General features: G+C 39.0%; 1 protein-coding gene across 3 annotated transcripts in view; it reads right to left on the bottom strand.

The window, feature by feature from the left end:
• Window positions 1-20,177, bottom strand: part of LOC105035361 (callose synthase 9) — a 127,630-nt gene that overhangs the window by 96,442 nt on the left and 11,011 nt on the right. For all 3 annotated transcript variants that reach the window (XM_073256697.1, XM_073256698.1, XM_073256696.1), the window contains exons 8-13: window positions 18,421-18,510; window positions 10,247-10,344; window positions 10,022-10,139; window positions 9,226-9,351; window positions 337-413; window positions 149-227 (exon numbers count right to left, since the gene is read on the bottom strand). In XM_073256697.1, coding sequence (XP_073112798.1) covers window positions 149-227; window positions 337-413; window positions 9,226-9,351; window positions 10,022-10,139; window positions 10,247-10,344; window positions 18,421-18,510 — 588 coding nt within the window. The remainder of the gene's footprint in view (window positions 1-148; window positions 228-336; window positions 414-9,225; window positions 9,352-10,021; window positions 10,140-10,246; window positions 10,345-18,420; window positions 18,511-20,177) is intronic.

Genomic DNA, 20,177 nt, shown 5'->3' with positions numbered 1-20,177 from the left:
AAGGTAGCAAACTCTTGGTAAATACAAAAACTTCAGCATTAAGAGAATGGAAAAAAAAATTGGAGATTCATTGATCAAGAATTAAATGAAAAAGTTGTATGAACCACAAATATACAACAATGCCAGATAAACTACAACAGCCACTAACCTTGGTCTTCTTACTGGGCTTGCAAAAAAATGGTGAACTAAGTCGCCAAGGCCAGCTAAGTTGAAAACAGTTAAGAGACCTGTGAAGGGGGAGATTAATCATGAAAACCATAGGAAAAAGGGAAATTCTTTTTTGAGGATAAAAAAAAAATCATTTCAAAACTATAAGAGTTTATCCTTTTCATTTACCAGAAGAACTCATTAAAATCATCATAGTTTCTCCAAGCCGAATGCGGTGCTCGCCCGTTGTCATTATTTGCAGCTTCCTGCAGTATCAAAAGTTGCTCCAATATTGGATTATTGAAACAGATTTGAGAATAATAAAGTAGATGACAACAAATATATAAAGAAAATTGTCACAAGTCATGGTAGCCACATATAGAGACTATTCAAGTCCTTAAACTGAAAAAAGGTGAGAGCAAACAGTAACTTCTGTCCGGTAGGCAAAGATACATTGAAATTTTTGCAAGTTCCAATTACCTTAACAGGAAACCTTGAGGCCATTTAATGTTTCAGTATAGGACATCACTGGTCCAGACAGGTGATAGAAATGATGAAGCCCAATGCTCCCCCCAGGCTGATCCTTGATGCTGAAAGAAAGGCCATTCTAAAGAGGTTACATCAGCCCTTCTGCTGGGCCCTAAGAAGATGGAATCAAAATCCTTTAGGGTTCATTTGGTTGGGGCATGTCAAATTACAGGATAATCTGATGATTCCTGGGAATCATTTATCTAGAAAATGATTACGAGGAAAAATAAATTTTACGATGTTTGGTTGGTGGAAAAATTACTCTGGAAAATGGGACCAGAAAAAGATTAGTATGTTCCGCTTGAAGTAATATTTTATGGGAATATTGCCAAATTTCCAACAATGCCCTTGACTAAACAATCAAATAATTACATTTTTTTCTTAGTTCATTCGTTGGCCATTTATGGCCCATTTACGTAAATGCTATCGATATTGGCTATGTCCAACTTTGAAATATATTTACATGAGTTAATAAATTTTTTAAACTAATTATACAAATATTAGAAAATATATTTCTTATAAGATATAAATTTTGAGTATATTTTGGTATATAAATAAACATATTAATTATAAATAAATACTATGTTAGATTTATTGATAATTAATAAATATTTGTTAATTATTTATTTAATACATTAATACATATTATTATTTATAAATATTATTAAACAATATATTAATATATTTGCAATATATATTAGTATAATTAATATTAATTATATAATATAATTAATACAATATTGATGTTATATAAGTGAAGGCATTTTTATCAAGAAATGATATTTTCATATTGCCCCCACTTGGTGATCCAGCATGGGAAAACAAATACCACCCGATGGTATTTATTTTGCTTTCTCTCTCAAGAAATAAACATGGGACCCACCATTTATTTTACCATCTCTCTCATCCATTTTTTATACAAATATAATCTGGCATGGGATTTATTTTTCCATACTAGATTACCCCCAACCAAACGGGCCCTTAGGGTAATTAAAAAAACACCTCTTCAAATCTACGCAAGAAAAACTTTGACCCCAGATTTTTATTTTTTTTAATTAGACACCATAAGGCATTTTTTTGGTTGCAATATAGCCTAACCGCCTATTTGTGCCCAAATACCGTTAATGGAATATAAAAAATGACTAAAAAGTAAAAACCCCTTCACTTTGGAGATTACTAATAGAAAAAACCTGTATCAGCTATGATTTTTTATTGAGAAGGATAGGAGGTGAGGATTTGGGGGAGGAACTGAGAAGGGTCGAAGAGCTTGCAACTCCAGCGAACAGCAATAGTCACAAGAGAGAAAATGGGAGAGGGAAAGAGAGAAGAATAGAGGAATTGAGAGATATGTGAAAGGAAAGGAAGGGGCTCCTCGTGCATCCTAATCAAGCAAGAAGAGGAAGAGGAAAAGGGAGAAAGTAGGGTTCCCAAGAACCATGGTGGCGGCGTGTGGTGGCAGGCAGACGAATGGTCGATGGCAGCGGCATGCGATGGTCGGTGACCAGCAAAATGAAAAAAGAAGAAGAAATAGGGCATCAAAACAGGGGATAGAAGAGGGATCGATTTCAACTTTTTCTTCAACACCGGAAGCAGAGTTCCGACATCGGTTCCACAAGATCGTTGTGGCAGGGATATGGCTAGTGAGGGAAAAAGGGAGACCAATATTCACAAGGAGGAGACTTAGGAGAGCTCCATCAACCCTAGTGTGGGAAAAGGGATAGAAGGGGTCAAGGATTTTTCATCTATTAAAAACGATCCCACCAGAAGCTTAAGAAAATAGCAGTTATGTTAGAGTAATCCCAATCCAAGGTATCTGCAAAAACAATCGATTTATAAATTGAGATAAAGAAAAAAAGTGGGAAGGAAGAAGAGAGTCACCTAAGTGCCACATGATCCCCTTCCCCTCTCCTTCACTTCCTGATAAAACTATGAAGCCCACTGCTAATTTCGTGAAAAGGGCATTTACGGAAGTGTAGGGCTAGTTCATTATCACATGACCATCACATGGGCCCCATTGCAATGGAAAAAATAAGTTATAGTTTCTAATTGAAAGTTCTTAAAAATTTGGGGCGAATTGCTTCTCACCCAAATTTGAAGGAATGTCCCTGTAATTTTTCCGATCTTTTAATTATTTTATTTCCACTTAGAAATGACGCAAAATGGTAACGAGGATGGGCTAGATAAGGTTCTAACAGACCTGAAAAAATCTTAATTCAAGAAATGATTCTTGAGAACAAGAGAACAATAGACAAAGTCTAAAAGAAATTTCTAATTGAATGGTTTTCTGTAATTGAGCTTTTACAAGAGCTATTTATAGCCATAACATTAGAATATGAAACCCCCAAATATCGAAACATAATCCCCTAAATATGGCATTTAAAATTTACAATCAGAAATCTCTTAAATATCAAAACAAAATCTCCTAAATATGGCATTTGAGAATCAGAAAAATATCAAAATAGGATCCTCTGAATATGGTATTTGAAAACCAAGAAATATGGTATGGTTAAATAAGCAAACCAAATACCGGATAGGAAAGAGCCATGATTTTATTCTTGACCTAATCTTGGTAGTTGTTGATCCGGTCAATCCCTTGCAATTATGTTCTACATCAGTCTCTCCCACCTAGAAAGAACTCGCTCTCAAGCTATTTCTCAAGTTAAAGCAAACCATCAAATGGATAGTACTTGTAGAAATCGGCTACATTAAATGTCTTGGAGATTATCATCTCTACTAGTAGATCCACATAAGCATTGTCATTCAGCTTCTTCAAAATTTTGTAGGGGCCATATCTCTTTAGTTTGAGCTTATGTTAAGTTCCTGCAGGAAAGCATTCTTTGCACAAAAACACCATGACCATCTCCCCCTCAAATTTTTATGGCCGTCGATGTTTGTCAACTGCAGCTTTATACCTGGCATTTGACTCCTCAAATTTCTTTTTCACCTCAAGTTGAATGGATTGGACTTGTTCTGCCATCTTATTTGTAGCTACGCTCACTCCATGCCTCTTTGACAAGGTCACCAAATCTAGAGCATGCATAGGAGTCTTTGTATACACAACAGTGAATGGAGATTTTTCCGTTGAGTTATGGACAGTGTTGTTATATGCAAATTCGGCCAGCGCAAGGGCATTATCCCACTACTTTGGCTTTTCACCACATATACACGGAATCAAACTGCCCAAAGTCCTGTTCACTACCTCAGTCTACCCATCTATTTGTGGGTGGGCAGTACTGCTGTACTTCAAGTTGGTACCGAACCTCTTCCACAAAGTTAACCAAAAATGAGCAAGGAACTTGATGTCACGATCTGACGTAATGGACTTTGGAACCCCATGCAAACGCATAACTTCAGCAAAGAACAGCTTAGCCACATGCACTGCATCACTAGTCTTTTTACATGGAATAAAATGCGCCATTTTTAAGAACTGATCAACTGCCACAAAGACTAAGTCAGCAACTCGTTGAGTCCTTGGTAGTTCGAGGGCAAAGTCCATAGAGAGGTCCTCCCAAATATTTTCGGGTACAAGCAGTGGCATGTACAATCCCGTATTCTGTGCTTGACCCTTAGTCACCTGACAAACTTGGCATCTACAAACAAGATTCCTAACATCTTTCTTCAACTATGGCCAATAGTATCTCTGCTCGACATCCTTCACAGTCATGTCCCTTCCAAAATGTCCACAGTCCACCATCACGGGGGTCTCGAACAATCTTTTCACGCAAGGATGTCCTAGGAATGCACAGACGATTGCCTTTAAATAGATAACCGTCTACAAAATGAAAATCATCAGTTGATTCCTTCTTAGAATGTTTCTCCCAAGTCTCTCCAAAATCATCATCTCCTTCATATAGCCCCTTCAAGCAATCAAACCCAACCACCTCACTGCTCAAAGTAGTCAGTAAGGCTGCCCTCCTATTCAAAGCATCTGCCACTCTATTAGTAGCACCGACTTATATTTGACAATATATGCAAATTGCTCAAAGTAAGAAGCCCACCTCGCATGAACCTTATTAACATGCTGTTGGTTCTTAAAGTGCTTTAGAGCCTCATGGTCAGAATAAATCACAAACTCTTTCGGAAGTAAATACGGCTCCTAATGTTTCAAAGCACGAAACACTGCATACAATTCTTGCTTATAGGTTGACCATTTTTACCGTGCTTCATTGAGCTTTTCGCTATAGAAGCAAACTAGTCTTCCTTCTTGAGCAAGAACACCAACTCCAACCCCACAAGCATCACATTCAATCTCGAATACTTTCTCAAAATTGGAAGGGCTAGAACTGAAGCAGTAGTGAGCTTCTCCTTGATTTCAATAAAACTTTTATCAACAGCTACAATCCACTCAAATTTTCCTTTCTCCAGACAATCTGTCAATAGTGCCACAATGCTGCTGAAGTTCCTAATAATCCTCCGATGGAAGGTAGCCAAACCATGAAAACTGCGTACCTCAGTTACAGTCCTAGGTGTAGGCCATTCCTAAATTGCACGAATCTTCTCTTCATCGACCTGAATTTCGTCAGCACTAACAACAAAACCAAGGAAAACTAGACTACTGGTCATGAAGCTACATTTCTTCAAATTAATAAACATCTTATTTTTCTGCAACACAGTGAGCACCTCCCTCAAGTGGCTTAGATGTTCATTTTCATTGCAGCTATAAATCAAAATATCATCAAAATATACCACAACAAACTTCCCAATGAATGGTTTGCGTACCTGATTCATGAGCCGCATGAATGTGCTAGGGGCATTAGACAGCCCAAATGGCATTACTAGTCATTTGTATAGGCCCTCCTTTGTCTTGAAAGTAGTCTTCCATTCATCTCTTGGCCTGATGCAGATTTGATGGTAGGCACTATGCAAGTCGATCTTTGAAAATACTATGGAACCCTCCAAGTTGTCCAGCATATCTTCAAGCTAAGGAATAAAAAATCTATATTTAATAGTGATTCTATTAATAGCTCGGCTATCAACACACAGTCGCCAACTCCCGTCCTTCTTAGATGCTAGTAATGCAAGGACTGCACAGGGGCTCATACTCTCCCGAATATGACCTTTGCGGATTAACTCTTCCACCTCCTGCAATATTTTACTCTCAACTGGATTCATCTAGTAATGTGATAGGTTTGGCAAGCTGGCTCCAGGAGCTAAATAAATGTGGTGTTGAATGTCACGCATGGGCGGCAAACCATCTGGTAAGTCATCTGGGGCTATCTCCTTGAATTCCTCCAATAAAGATCATACAATAGCTGGAACATCCACCACAGGGGCTTCCCCTCCCTTCACAATAAGTGCGTAGGCCTCATCCTTTAGTTCTTTCTCACTACTGACGATAGAAAGCAAAGCTTTTCGCTCCTCTAGAAAAATGTTGAGCTCTCTTTCTTTAAAAATGATGGCAATTTTCTTACCTTTCCAACTAAATAAATAGTAATTCTTTCTACCCCTGTGAGTAGCATCAACATCATACTACCAAAGCCTTCCCAATAGGACATGACTAGCATCCATATAAACTACTTCACAAGCAACATCATCCTTATAAAATTTTCTAATTGAACTTGGAACTCGACAAATTTTACTTACTGTTAGTTTTGGCCCTTTCTTGATCTATCCTAGATCGTAAGGCTCTGGATGTAACATTGTTTGTAACTACAAGATATCCACCAGTGCATGGGAGACAAAATTTTCATAACTTCCACTGTCAATAATTAATTTGCATACCTTATTGTTGACAGAGCACTCGAAATGAAAAATCCGACATCACTGCGAAAAAATTTCTTGCTTGGATGTATATAATAGCCTTCGAATAGCACAAGAAATTCTCGTCTTCTTCCTCAGCAATTTCGACATCTTCCAATTCAGACTCAGCTCTACCTCCACCATCATCCTCATCACTATAATCGATCAAATTCACCATTTGGCGCGTAGGGCAAACATTAGATGTATGACCATGCTCAAGGCATCGATAACACCTGACACCTATATTTTTTGTAAATGATTTGTTGAGTCCGCCTTTGGAATTGGCTCCACTTGTGGATTTTGCGGCTCCACTACCACCAGTTACCTGACTAGTGATGAATGAGTAGGTGCTGAATCAATTTGTTTTTTCTTGCTTACATATAAGTGAGAAGCGTTAGAAAAAAACTGCTTATTGAGTTGTGCTCTCACCGGCTGACATAACAAAAGCCTTTCCGCTTTGAGTGCCAAATTGGGAGCTTCATCGATTGACCAAACTATTTGAAGGTCGATCTTCTCTTGAATTGAATATTTGAGGCCACTAAGGTACCTTCCAGCTTGCTGCTCCTCTCTCTAACAAATCATAACGAGCTGAAAGTCAAAGAAATTCCTCCATATATCCTAACACCATCTTTATACCGTGTACAGCCTTGATATTCTTAGAATAAATATTGTTGATAATCAGAAGGCAAAAATCTATCTTTCAACAATTTTCTCATCTTTTTCCAAATTTTCACACGTGCCTTGCCTTTGGCATTTAGTCTGCATGTTGTCCCACTAAGCAGCAACTCCTCCTTTAAGCCGATAAGCAACCAGCTTAACTCTTTTCTCATCCAACATGTCCATCATCTCAAAAAAAATTTCGACCTCATATAACCAATCAAGAAATTCCTCAATGCTGACATGCCCACTAAAAGCAGCAATATCAATCTTGAGGCGATAATCTTCGGCCTCTCTGTGAGGTCTAGGGTAACCTTGGTTAACAGTAGAACCCCCGATTTCGTCATATGAAGAATCAGCATTGGCATGGTGCCTACATTGATTACTAGGATGCGTTGATTGGCAAGCTGGTTGCGAGCATCATCTCTAGCATGGTTTCTTCTACCTTCATTACGATTCCTGTTGGCGTCCATCACCAGCCCCTCCATCTGTCATTACGATCCTCAGGCGAATGACCCAGTAATGGCTTGTTTGACTGGAGGACATATTGATAAAAGTTACTTCATATGGTTAAAAGAACGTTGTAGAGGCCTAGTCAAGGAACATCAGTCTATTACTGCATCTTGCAGCTAGCTAGTAGCTGTTGCATTGGTAAGCAACGCTTTCATATTAAGGTATAAGAAGCATACAGAAAATAATCAAAAGATTGTAGTGAACTAAATAATAATTTTTATTTTTGTTTTTAAAGAGAAGTTTAGCAAGTCAATTAAGACCACAAATTTCCCCAAAGAAAAATTTGTTTGGAACATCTACGAGTGGTAGCCACAACTGAAACGGAAATGCATCATTAGACGATAACACATGAAACCCGGAGAAAGAGGAACCTGTAGGAGTTCTAAACAAATAATCAAGAGCAAGGAATGTTGCAAGAAAGTTGACAAGACATGAGGACTGAACCAAATTTGATAGAATTGAAGGCAGCATTGACAAGGCATGAACAAAATGTGAAGACTGACCTAAATCAGATAGAATTGCAGGCAGCATGAGTGTGAATTTTGGTGTTAGAATTCAGGCAAGAATCCGGAAAAACTTTACAAATGACACTAGGATATGGCCACATAAAACAAATGAGACTGAGAAAGGTGCTTTTTTTTTATTTTTGCTTTAAATCACCAAGAATAATGGGCGAGGGCTTGATGGACTCCTATCAATATACAAAATGTACATACTAGGAGGCATGGTTTGTTGTATCTGAACATACTGCCCGATATAGACCATATACCATACCATACTATACCATACTAGTAGAACACAGAAACTTGGTATGTCCATTGTATTGAGTGTCGGCACCAAGACATGTACTATGCCTACATGGTACAGGGTGTACCAGTTGGGTCATGGTAGGGGAGGTCCGCAAGGAGACTGCAAACTTTGCTGGGAGAAACATAAGACCTTAACCCAAAAAAGGGAAAAGGATGGAAAAAGCATAAGTGAAATAAAACAAGTAGACTTATTTCGCTCTGATTTTAATGTAGGCACAGCCAATTTTGACCCACCAAAGACAACCTTTACTAACTCATGGGAGAGAATTAAATTACAGAAAACAAAATTAGCTTAAGAATCGATTAAGAAACTTGCCTGCAGCAAAATTACTTTATCTACAAAATGTTTTACTGCCACATCCAATGATACAGCCAGTTTATTTATATGCTCCCAAAAGATTGAAGGATGAGACCATAAATTGAAGCTTCCATTAGAGCTATGTAATTGGATATGAAACCACCTCAGTTTCAGATATCTAGCAAAAACTAAATTATGAAAGCCCAATTTTTTGTTTTATATAGTGGAAATATGCACCATCCTTTTGTCCCTTCTTCATTTCTTTATGTTTGGGGAAGTATTTTGTCAAAATTCAGAATAATAATGGCTTCAAAAGAAATTTTCCAAAAAAAAATGTGACACATTGACTGCTTATATTGTGTGTGCTGGGTTACTCCAAAGAAAACAAAAATAGCATGCAATATCTATCATATACACAAGATGAATGCTCCTGGTTTACGTACATATACAGCAAACATATAATACAGCTACAGATGGTCCATAACTTCAAAAGCAAACCAAAAAAAAATGGTTATTCTGCACAGAGATACTTACAGATGCTAGAACTTCATATAGAGGAGAAATAACTTGATCAAGAAATGATACTCCATTAGGAGAAACACAGCTTTTGGCTGGTTGCATGACCTGTTGACGCAATATTTCCTCTAGCTCTCTTGCCATCTGGGAAAAATTGAAGGACAATAAGCAAAGATTAAGCAACTAATGTTTTTTCTTTGTTTGTAGTTGGTTGAGGTTGGGGCGAAGGGGGAAAGAGGGGGGGGGGGGGCATGGGGTGTTGTGGTGGGTTTTGAAGGAATCTAAGCAACTGTATAGAGTACAAATGTTATTTAAATCATTTACTTGGATGTACATAATAAGCAGAAGAACTTAACCAGCATAAATGTGCGTTACAAAGTAATTAGATAAGCAAAGTTAAAGAAGAAAAGAAAAAAGAAAGGGAAAGAAAAACTTGGATGCTGTAGCAACCTCACCAATAAAATCTAATGAAAATGCAATAAAATTTTTGTATGGAATGAAGCCAAAAATGAAGGGAAGTTGTCACCGACCACATATACACTGGCAGTCCTACTATGAGAATCTCCTATAACAGCCAAGAGAACTTGAGAATGCCAATTGCCACCCCCTAGCAGTTTTGAACATAGAAGGTGGCATTCCCATCGATGACATTCATAAAAAAATATATATATACAAGGTCTATATTGTCTCAATTAGAACATATAAATCTTAAAATTTATTAACAAAAAAAAAAGCGTTAAATAATTCATCTCCCTTCTCACCCACTGAAACCATGTATATACAAAAGTAGAATAAATTTTATCCCAGAACTTACATGATGAAATATGTAACATAAGCACTCGGGAAGAAATCTAACATTCGCAGCCTCTCCCCATATCAGATAGTATAGACAAACAAACAACAACTTCTTTTCTTTGCTTGATGATTGCACACTGTGAACAACACAGTATGAGTTCTTAAGTGACAGGAAATTCACAAGGAAAACAATTAAACTAAACAAAATGCATATACATATGAAAAAACAAAAGAAAATCCATACTTGTTCCAAACTGGGTGGAGAGGCAGATAGTTGCACCACTTTATATAGTTCTCAAGAGACTTCAAAAATACGATATGAACAGCACCTTCATCTATTTTCTGCTTAGAAATTTTAAAAAAAAAGTCATAATTAAAGCACACAATAACTAGTGTTTTTAACTTTTCATCAACTCAAGACCAATAGTACATAAAAGATACACTAAGAATATGGCATTATAATACACTAAGCATGTAGAATTATCAATATAAACCTAGAGAAACAGGCTGAGTTTCACAAACAAACCAAGCAAGTTGAAACTACATAGACCAGACAGAATTGGCAAGAAGAGAGTATTCAAGGTTGAAGCATTCCAAAAAAGAATACTCATTTTCGGATTATGTGCCTCATAGCATGCTGAACCATCCCAAACTGCCCGTACCCAGCCTAATGCACCATACAGGTGCGGACTGAAATAGTTCCTAATTTCAGTTCAGTATACGAGTCGAACTAGTCCCTACCAGTCTAAACCAAGTGGAGCCACCTTGTACCTCTCAGGCGGTACCATGGCTAGGAGAAAAAGGTATTGGGAGTCTATGTTGAAAGAGTATACCACACCATCCCAACCACACTGTGCCGAAATAATAACACACCTGTACAGTTCCAAGTACCAGTTTTGCAGACCTTGTTATCCGCTAATGCAACCAATTTTCCTTCATTCAAATGGTATGGCAAATGTAGTACAGAATTAGGTTAGCTATCTCGGTACCGGAAACCATATTGGTATCTTACTAGTTCAGTACGATACGCATCTTGTGCTGAAATAGCTCCTAAGCCATTTTTCTCAATTTTTATCTCAATACATCTCGGTATAGGTTAGTACACTTGGTACAAATCGGTACATACCTTGGTATGAGGCGGTACATCTCACTATGGGGCTTGTACCGACTCGAAGTGGGGTTTCATATCCGATTTTCTCCTAGTACACTACGCCCCCAACGGGGAGGCATGGGGTGGTACGGCATCCCAATATGCATGGGGGTCTGGTAGACCATAATATAGAATCTTCTTCAAGCATCGATATCTAGAGCTATCAATTTGGGTTGGACCCATCGGGTTGGCCCGCCCCGCCATTAAAAAAGAGTGGGTTGGGTTCATATTTTAGTAACCCATTTAAAAGCGGGTCAAATGATCCGCCTCATTTGGATTGGCAAGTCGGGGCGGGCTGACCCGCCTCTTTTTATATATGTATGTGTGTGTGTTATATATTTTGAAATTAATACCGACCCCAAACCCAAATCCCCTTATTCGCTAATCCCTTATCCCCTTTCATGTTTCAACGAGAAAGAGAAGAGAGACCGAGAGAAGCCGAAGCCGCTGCCGCGTCCGGACGCCGTCTGCCGTCGCCCAGTTTCCATCGCCCACGGTGGCACGGTGAGTCTTCTCTTTTTTTCTTTTTTTTTTTGGTATAGCCCTAACGAGCTCCTCCACGCTCCCCAGCACTCGCATCATGGCCCCCGACCCCCCACGAGCTCCTCCCCCCGTCCACCCCCGACGCTCGCATCCCAGGCCCCCACGAGCTCCTCTGTGCTCCCCGATGCCCGCATCACAGCCCTCGAGCCCCCGTCCTCCCTCCCTCCACCCTCGACGCTCGCATCCCAGGCCTCCACGAGCTCCTCCGCGCTCCCCGACGCTCGTATCCCGACCCCCCTCCTCACCCACTCCCCGACGAGCTCCTCCTCCCCGACGTCGTGCTCCCATCCCCCCGCGGCCGCACGCATCCCATCCTAGCGCCTGCACCCCACCCTCCGCGCCCCTTCCCCATGACGATCCCCACGACCGCCGCACTCACATCCCCCCGCCCCCCTCCCCCAGTCCCCGATGGGCTCCTCAGCCCTCGCCCCTCTCTCCCTCCCAACCCCTCCACCCGACACGCCCGCGAGTCCGCCCCACCCCTCCACCCGAGCTTCCTTGCGCCCACCAGTGCCATCCACAGAACCCTAACAATTCTTTTTTTTAGAATTTTGACGGGTTGGCCCATTTAACATGCGGCCCATGGCGGGTTGGGTCGGGTTGGGGTTTTTCCAACCCGCCAGTTAAATGGGTCAGCCCGCCCCGACCCGTTTAGAGGCCGGTCAGGGTGGGTTGGGATGAGTCGGGCCAGGCCGGCCCGTCTTGACAACTCTATCGATATCCAATTTGAGCAAATCAAATAAATCCAAGCCAGCAACCATTCCCCATCTATTTGGGAACATCGAAGCAAATATTTCAAAACAATTGGAAGTTTGGTTCATACTATCCATTTCATACTACATCTTGCTGGCCCTTACGAATTAACAAAACTAGTGCATGATCATCCATAACCCAAAAAATATGTGGTTCTCTCTAAGATGCCTTACAAAATCACTGGATCAATGATGGGCACATTGACCGACTCCAAGCCCAAAATTAGGGCTGACAAAATATGATCCGACCCGCCAACCCGACCCGTATTCGACCCGCCATAAACAGGTTTGGGTTTAGGCTAAACGGATTCGGGTCATAAACGGATAGACCCATTTAACCCGTTTAATAAGTGGGTCGGATATGGGTTTTAGATATCTGATCTGTTAAACCTATTTAATATTTAGGTTGGGTTAAGTCAGATAACCCATTTAACCTATTTAACCTATTTCTGACCCATTTAACCCGACCTGTTTAACATGTTTAACCCATTTAAGACCCGTTTAACCTGTTTAAAACATGTTTAACCTGTTTCTGACCCATTTAAATTGACCCGTTTAACCTGTTTAACCCGTTTAACCTAATTTGACCTATTTAATAAATGGGTTAAACAGGTCAGGTCGGGTTACCTGTTTAATAAACAGGTCGGGTTCAGGTTTGAATTTTTGACCCTTTTAATAAACAGGTCGGGTTTGGGTTGACCATTTTCTAACCCGACCCGTTTATGACCCGACCCGACCCGTTTGCCACCCCTACCCAAAACCATATCCACCTACCACTTGCTCACTCATCTTCTGATAATTGTTTCACATCTCCTACTATTTTTATATTCCATCTCACCCCACTGACAGCAAAAGAGGGTTACAGCATTCAAAGCAATCAAGAGTCAACTGAGTTCTACAGCACCATGCATTAGAACTTCTTAAGGGCTAAGGCATCTTTTACTTGCAACATCTAGGTCAGTGCGGTGACTAATGCAATCCTTAGCAGTACAACTCCACACTTCAATTTCGCATATATTTTTAATTGTATGGCTTAGATAAGGAGGTATTTGAATGAAAATGTCATCTCATATTCCAGTCTGTGCAAGACAAACATAAACTCATTGATGATGTGATTCCATCTTATATGCAGAGCAATCATAAATAGCCACATGTTCTGGGTTAAGGCACCTAGGCAAATGTAACGGCTGACATAACCCAGTAAAATATATAAGGCAACCAGTCAACAGCCATAAAGAAGAGAATAAGCCATAGCAAACGGCACAGTTGAATGGGAGTTACTAGAACAGGATATCAAGAACTTGACAGATGGTTATGAAAACAAGATGTGAGAAAGATAATGGACATAAAAATAAGGCAACTGGAGAAGAAATGCATTAGTCTATGCTCATAGAACATGCATAGAGAACCTATAGATGCTTGGAATTTGGTGAAATGCAAGCATTTGGGTTGGATATGCCATTTTCATCTATAAGCTCAAAGATCAGACAAAAGGTATTTCAAGGATCAACTCCCATAAGATCCATTTTATTTCTATTTTATCTACCAGCCACTAAATGCACTTTGCAACTAGTTCAACTTTAAGACAGACCCTTCTACGTTCCCAAGACCTGCAGAGCTCCTTTTGCTCAGAATTCTGGCCTTTTTTCCTTCTAGTACTTCTATTACTCAGGTAATTTAGTTAAGCATTTCTTTTGGGTTCATGCTAGCTCACACACCTGCACTTTTGTAATACCACTTTAGCACATGCTTGTCAAATAGCCTAGGTGACTCCAAGCAATGGACTTGCCCACTGCCAAGGTGGTCACAAAGGTGACTAGATGATAGCCTAAGAAACAAAATTAGTAAAAAAATCACTCAATTGTTCCTCAAATTAACTATTTCATTTATATGAACAGACTTGTGTGCTCCTATAAATGAATATAACATACCTTAACGAAATACATGAAAACAAACCATTAAAATCGCTTTCAAGACACACATACTTTAAATTAAACTGACAATAAATATAAAGTAACCACACCTCACATATGATCAGAGTCTAATCTCAAGATTACTGAACTCCCCTTGGTCATCAATCTTGCTGAAGGCCGGAGCTCAGGTTCAGGGTTTCGAAGAAACCACTTGTTGTAGTCATTTGTTTAAACTTTACGTAAATTATTTAATATTTTATGATGATCTAAATTTTCTCTATTGTGAGGTCTGATATATTTCTCATGCCTTATCAGCATCCATGCATCATTTATAAGAACAATTTTAAAAAAAAAAAAAATTCATACTACATACGTGTCTACTTATATAGCATGCATACATACATAAAAATATAATCAATATATGTGTTTCTATAATTATGCCAAATCATCTAGGCTTATCCCATTTACTTGATATCAGCTTTATCAGCCCTCATTTGCCAGCAATTCCTTTTTAGCACCATCCCTCATGTAACTCAAAGTTTTGTGATATCCTTTTCACAATCTGCATCCATGTTCCCTCCTACATCCTTCAACAAAAATTAGAGCATGTCCTCTTACTGGAGCTCCCTTAAATCTTCATTGTACCTGCCTGTATCATCTCTATTTTTTTCTCTATTACTTTATCCTTAACGAGATTTCCAAACAAGTGGCCTGGATCAGGTCGAGCCGGCTTGGACCCCTGAAAAAGCCAGCTTAAAATCCAAACAAGGGGCACCGTAGCCGAGCCGACTTGGGGTTCGATCGAGCCGACTCGAGTGTGATCGAATCGACTCGAGCTCTAACCGAGTCGACTCGAGTCGCGAAAACAGATGTGCGGGATTTCTATTTGGGTCTAGGATTGGGTTGTGATCCTAGGATCTTAAGGTCTGATTTGATGGATCTTAAGGGGACTAACTCAAGGGGTGAGTGCATGATCAGACCATAAGTATACATAGGTTTAGATGAGTGCATTTGGGTTAGTCCAAGGAGTTTTTCATATTTGAATTTTGACCCATTGTACAGGCTATCTATATAAGCTGTAATATTATGGAATGAATCGAATCCATTTCTCTCGAAGCCCTCATTTTCTCTTCTCTCTGGTTGCACGCCATCATAGGAGGAGAGCAAACCCTAGCAGCCACCTCCAAAGGTTGAAAGAAGGGAGGCATTCCTTTCTCAAGCAAAACCCTAATGCCACCTCTTTTGTGTGTAGTTTGGTGGTGTTCTTGAGTTTCCACGATCTGGAAAAATTGCACAACACTCTGCGGTGAACCATGTCCCTCCAAATGGCCGACAGTGCACCGACATATTCAGTTTCTCCCTGCAAGTACCCATGCTTCCTGAGCTCGTCCGATCCTCGCCTCAGCCTACGGGCCCCATAGCTGCATCGGCCCCTACATCGACTGCCGACCAATCCTCACATCAGCTTCCACTCCCAGCTCTGGCCATTGACCCCCCAAGAAGCTTCTTTATGGCCCCGTCACATCGCCCCTTTAAAAAATAGGAATGATCATGAGTAATGCGAGTCCCCCACGCTCTCAAGTCCTGTTTGTAAGCTCATGCCATCAATGGGTGGGGCCCTCCACATGCCATAAGGTGATATTGCCAGGCACGATTCTCGAGGACATTTAATGGGAGATAAAATACCTCTGACAATCCATGCTCTCTCCAAAGGCTCCTGCCTCACAAAAGAGGTGAACGAGGATCCTCCAGGTACGCCTCCTCTCCCACTCATAAGCACTCGCTCTTTTCCACCTACTGTGAAAATTTTGACTTGAATGTCGGAGGGTCCCCGCCGGAGGTGGCTCCGACAGAGGCTTTTCTTGCAAGTCCGACCGCCGTTGACTAACCGGACATCGCCTTGCTCCAGCGCCTCCGGCCCACGACGGATTCCAGTCGCAACACTAGCCTTATAAAAATCCATCTTAACATTCTCTACCAAACTTATGAACCTTCTTTACTGCCTAACATTTAAGTCTATAAAATCTCCCTTCAACCATTTAAGTCACCAAGTTATGCATCAATCTCATCTATGGCAGAAGCACCTCTCCACTTTATCTAAACAACTCTAATCATATAGCATCCTCATCTATCTCCGCATTATTTTGCATAATAGATCTCAAATAACAGAAACAATCACTTGATGGTATCTACCGCACAACAACCTTAAATGGGACCTCATCCTCATCTCTACCTTCATTGAAATTTAATTTTGCATATTCTATTTATGTTTTGCTGATGTTTAAGCCTTTGTCATCTAAAGCTTTCTTTTAATATTTGATTGACACAATTTAGTACATTATAACAAAAAAAAAGAATTTTATACTTAAGCTAGGATAGCTAAGCCTACATTAAAATTTGTTTTACATCTACCCAACAAAATAGGCCTATGCATTCAATTTTGTACGAAATTGAGTATAAGTATGTTGCGAAATAATGTGTATACACACATATACATTTACACACAAACGTTGCAAGCTTACTATTAGGAAAATCCTTCAAAGATGTGGAAAACATGATGAAAGGGCATATGATCAGCCTGATTTTAGTAAATATGAATTATAAACCAACTAAGGCTTGTAAGACCTTTTCCCTACACTTTCCAAGCAAAAATAATATCTTAAAACAGCAAAAAATCCTAATGTGGAATTCCACATAAAAAACCATCATATTCTATTCATTTTCACTTCAAATTACCATACAAATGAGCTTAAAACTTTATGTCTTCAAATCACAGTTCGTATAAGTTAAAGATTTCCCAATCCAGTAGTACTCAAACACAAATTTTTCCTAAAATTAGTCTCCAGAATCCATTAGAAAAATATCCCCAAGATGAAGCACAAAGATTTCAAGAAATATAGAATACATAATTAGCTTCTTGATACTTAAATGGAATTGAAAGTAAATCAAATAAATATTCCTCAAACTAATCTAAAGCTAAACTAAACATCAGCTTCAGAGTTTCAATTGAAACTTCATAGCATACTCCAAACAGAACAATTAAAACTGGCATTTCTAAACATGATTCAACTTTCAGAGCTGAGCAACCAGAAGAGTTAGTACTGGTCATATGGAAGCTCTTACAGATAGTTTCATGTTATATAGATGATCTTATCCAACCATCTAGTAGAAATTGGAAAATCTAAGAAAATGAATCCCATGATAGCAGCAAACTTCCAAATAAACTTTCCAACTCTTCTGCATAGCAGCTTTTAAACTGAACAAAAGACATCAGGAAATATATAGAAGTATAGAACTAGAAAGGATATGATATTATTATTAACATTTACTCTCACACGTTCTTATCTAACAGCACAGAAGACACTAACACCAACATCTTCATGGTAGTTACACAATATCTTCCCCTTTTTATCCCATGTTTCCTACTGATGTTGCTTTATTTGTGGTGCATTGAGGTTCAAAAGTGCTTATTATTCAAAAGTTTCTGAATATTTTGGTAGTGACATTTATAGCAAATAACAATCCTAAGCGAAGTACAAAGCATTTAACATAAAAGAGATTCCACTATGCCATCAACAAATGGCATAACTAGCAAGCATGACAAGCAGAAAATTCATCAAAATGTTTGGTACATAGAAAACTGGAATAGAACTTATATATTCACTAGAAGAGGATGGAGGCACACTTTTACAAAGTTACTCGTTTGTCTTACCATCAGTGAGAAGGAAAAAAGAATGAAAAAGAAATCAATTTATGAAAGTTCACTTGTAAAGTGCATTTATCAGCAAAAGCAAGCAGTGAATTCACAGAAAATAAAGCACACAGGAAGCAACATAGTTGGACCAAGACTAGCTTAAGTCTCCAATAGCATATAGCATGACACAAAAACCAGTGTATGGAGCTGATCAGCTCACCACTTCATAGTTGCTTAAAAATAGTTGCTTGTTGAATTCATAGTATTTGGAAAAAAAATAAACAAAAACAAACATAGACACATGAATAAGCTTCCATGTGAACAGATTGGAACAAAAGAAGAAAAGGCCAACTAAAGAATACAAACCGGCTCGCTGCCTGGAAGTCTGCGAAGTCGAGACTGCTCATTAGCAAGAAGGTGAACTATATGTTCGCGCTGGTTACAGACATTGTCCTTCTGCACCCAGTGGAAAAAATATAAAAAGTCATATCACCTCTCCAAGTAACAGCTTCAAGAGAGAAAGGACACTCACAACAGCTAAAAACTATATAAAAATGATTTACAAAGGAAAATGTCATAATTAAGAAAAGAGGCCTTCTCGAGCCATAATGAACTGGATTCTGGCATTCACATTGACACAAAAACGGTCTAGAACTAAGTATATCAATAAAAAGTGTGTACAAGAACTAATTGAGGAGAAGACCATCGGGTTATGTGAGATTTTAAACAAAAGGAATACCTAAAATCAGATTTTATGAAATATAGTAATTTTACTAACAAGAGCAGTGTGCTCTTGCATGCTCAGCTATCTGCCAACACTTCCGAAACCAATCCCTTCTTTCTGATCATTTTATTTCGTTCTAAGCAATCCAGGACATTTTTTGATGTAAAGACTGAAGACAACAGAAATAAAACCCTGATTTAGAGTTCATGGATGATAAGCTGACTATGGTCATCAGGAAATCCATAACTGATTGATAATTTCTTAGTCTTCACTGATATTAAAATAATTGGATTTTTGCAGATTAGTCCCTGCTATATTCTGCATTTATATATTAACTCCTGTGTTCTCTTTATTTGCATTGTAATCCTTGAAATCTTGCACTAATTACTTATACATCCTTCGAGTTAAGTTGATTAGATGATAACAGAATATTCTACTTGAACTCTCCTAACCGTATTAATTTCATATCTTCTGGATATTTTTACCCTTAAACCTCACACTTCACTGACCTCATAACCCATGCCCCTCCACCATTCTGTAACAGCCAAGCCCTGATATTTTTACCCTTAAACCTCACACTTCACTGACCTCATAACCCATGCCCCTCCACCGTTCCGTAACAGCCAAACCCTGAGCAAGAAGAGGGCAAAGTATGCAAGAAGAGATAAAGTCCCAAGCCTCATTTGCTGTTAAGCAAAGGGCATTTTGGTCCTTTTTCAATCCTAGTCAACCTTAACCAGGATTCAATCAATAAAAACTAGCAGAAGGACCATTTTGTACAAATGAAAAACTTTACAAGAAATTTTGTACAAAAATGAAAAAGACAGGGATTTATATACAATTATAAAAGATTTCATGGACCAATATGCAAAAACTTCTAATTTGGGGCTCTTCAGGATTGACATAGAGCTTTTCGAGATTGTGGACTTAGAAAGGAGATTTACTTCTCTTCTGAAATAAATCTCTCCTTTCAAAAAAAATAATAATAGAAATTGTTGAAAGCATGGCTTAGTTGGATTTACACTAATATTACAAACATACAGCTCCACATGAGTTGACAAATGTGGATTGAGCTCCGATAAAGCAATTGAGTTATGCTTGATGCCTACATTGGAATTCAATTTCACCCACTTCAAGGATCGAGTGGGCAGCAAAATTTTCAGTACTATGAATGAGTCTGTAAAGTTCAGAAGAAAAGTCTGATTGACAGAGTATTTTATACATCTACATGTCAAAATATCTTATGAAGTATTATTGTTGACAGATTCTTAGGATGGTCATTGCCGGTGTTATCTGAACGCTTCAAAATGTGAATCCTTGATGTGTCTGACACATGGGCACCTAAACAATTTATGACACTCTATGACACATAATGTGAAAAAAACAATGATATCATCAC

This window comes from Elaeis guineensis, chromosome 4 (assembly GCF_000442705.2).
Source record: "Elaeis guineensis isolate ETL-2024a chromosome 4, EG11, whole genome shotgun sequence".
NCBI classification, from domain to species: domain Eukaryota; kingdom Viridiplantae; phylum Streptophyta; class Magnoliopsida; order Arecales; family Arecaceae; genus Elaeis; species Elaeis guineensis.
The sequence above is the reverse complement of the archived record's forward strand: the minus strand, read 5'-3'. Positions and strand labels throughout refer to the sequence as shown.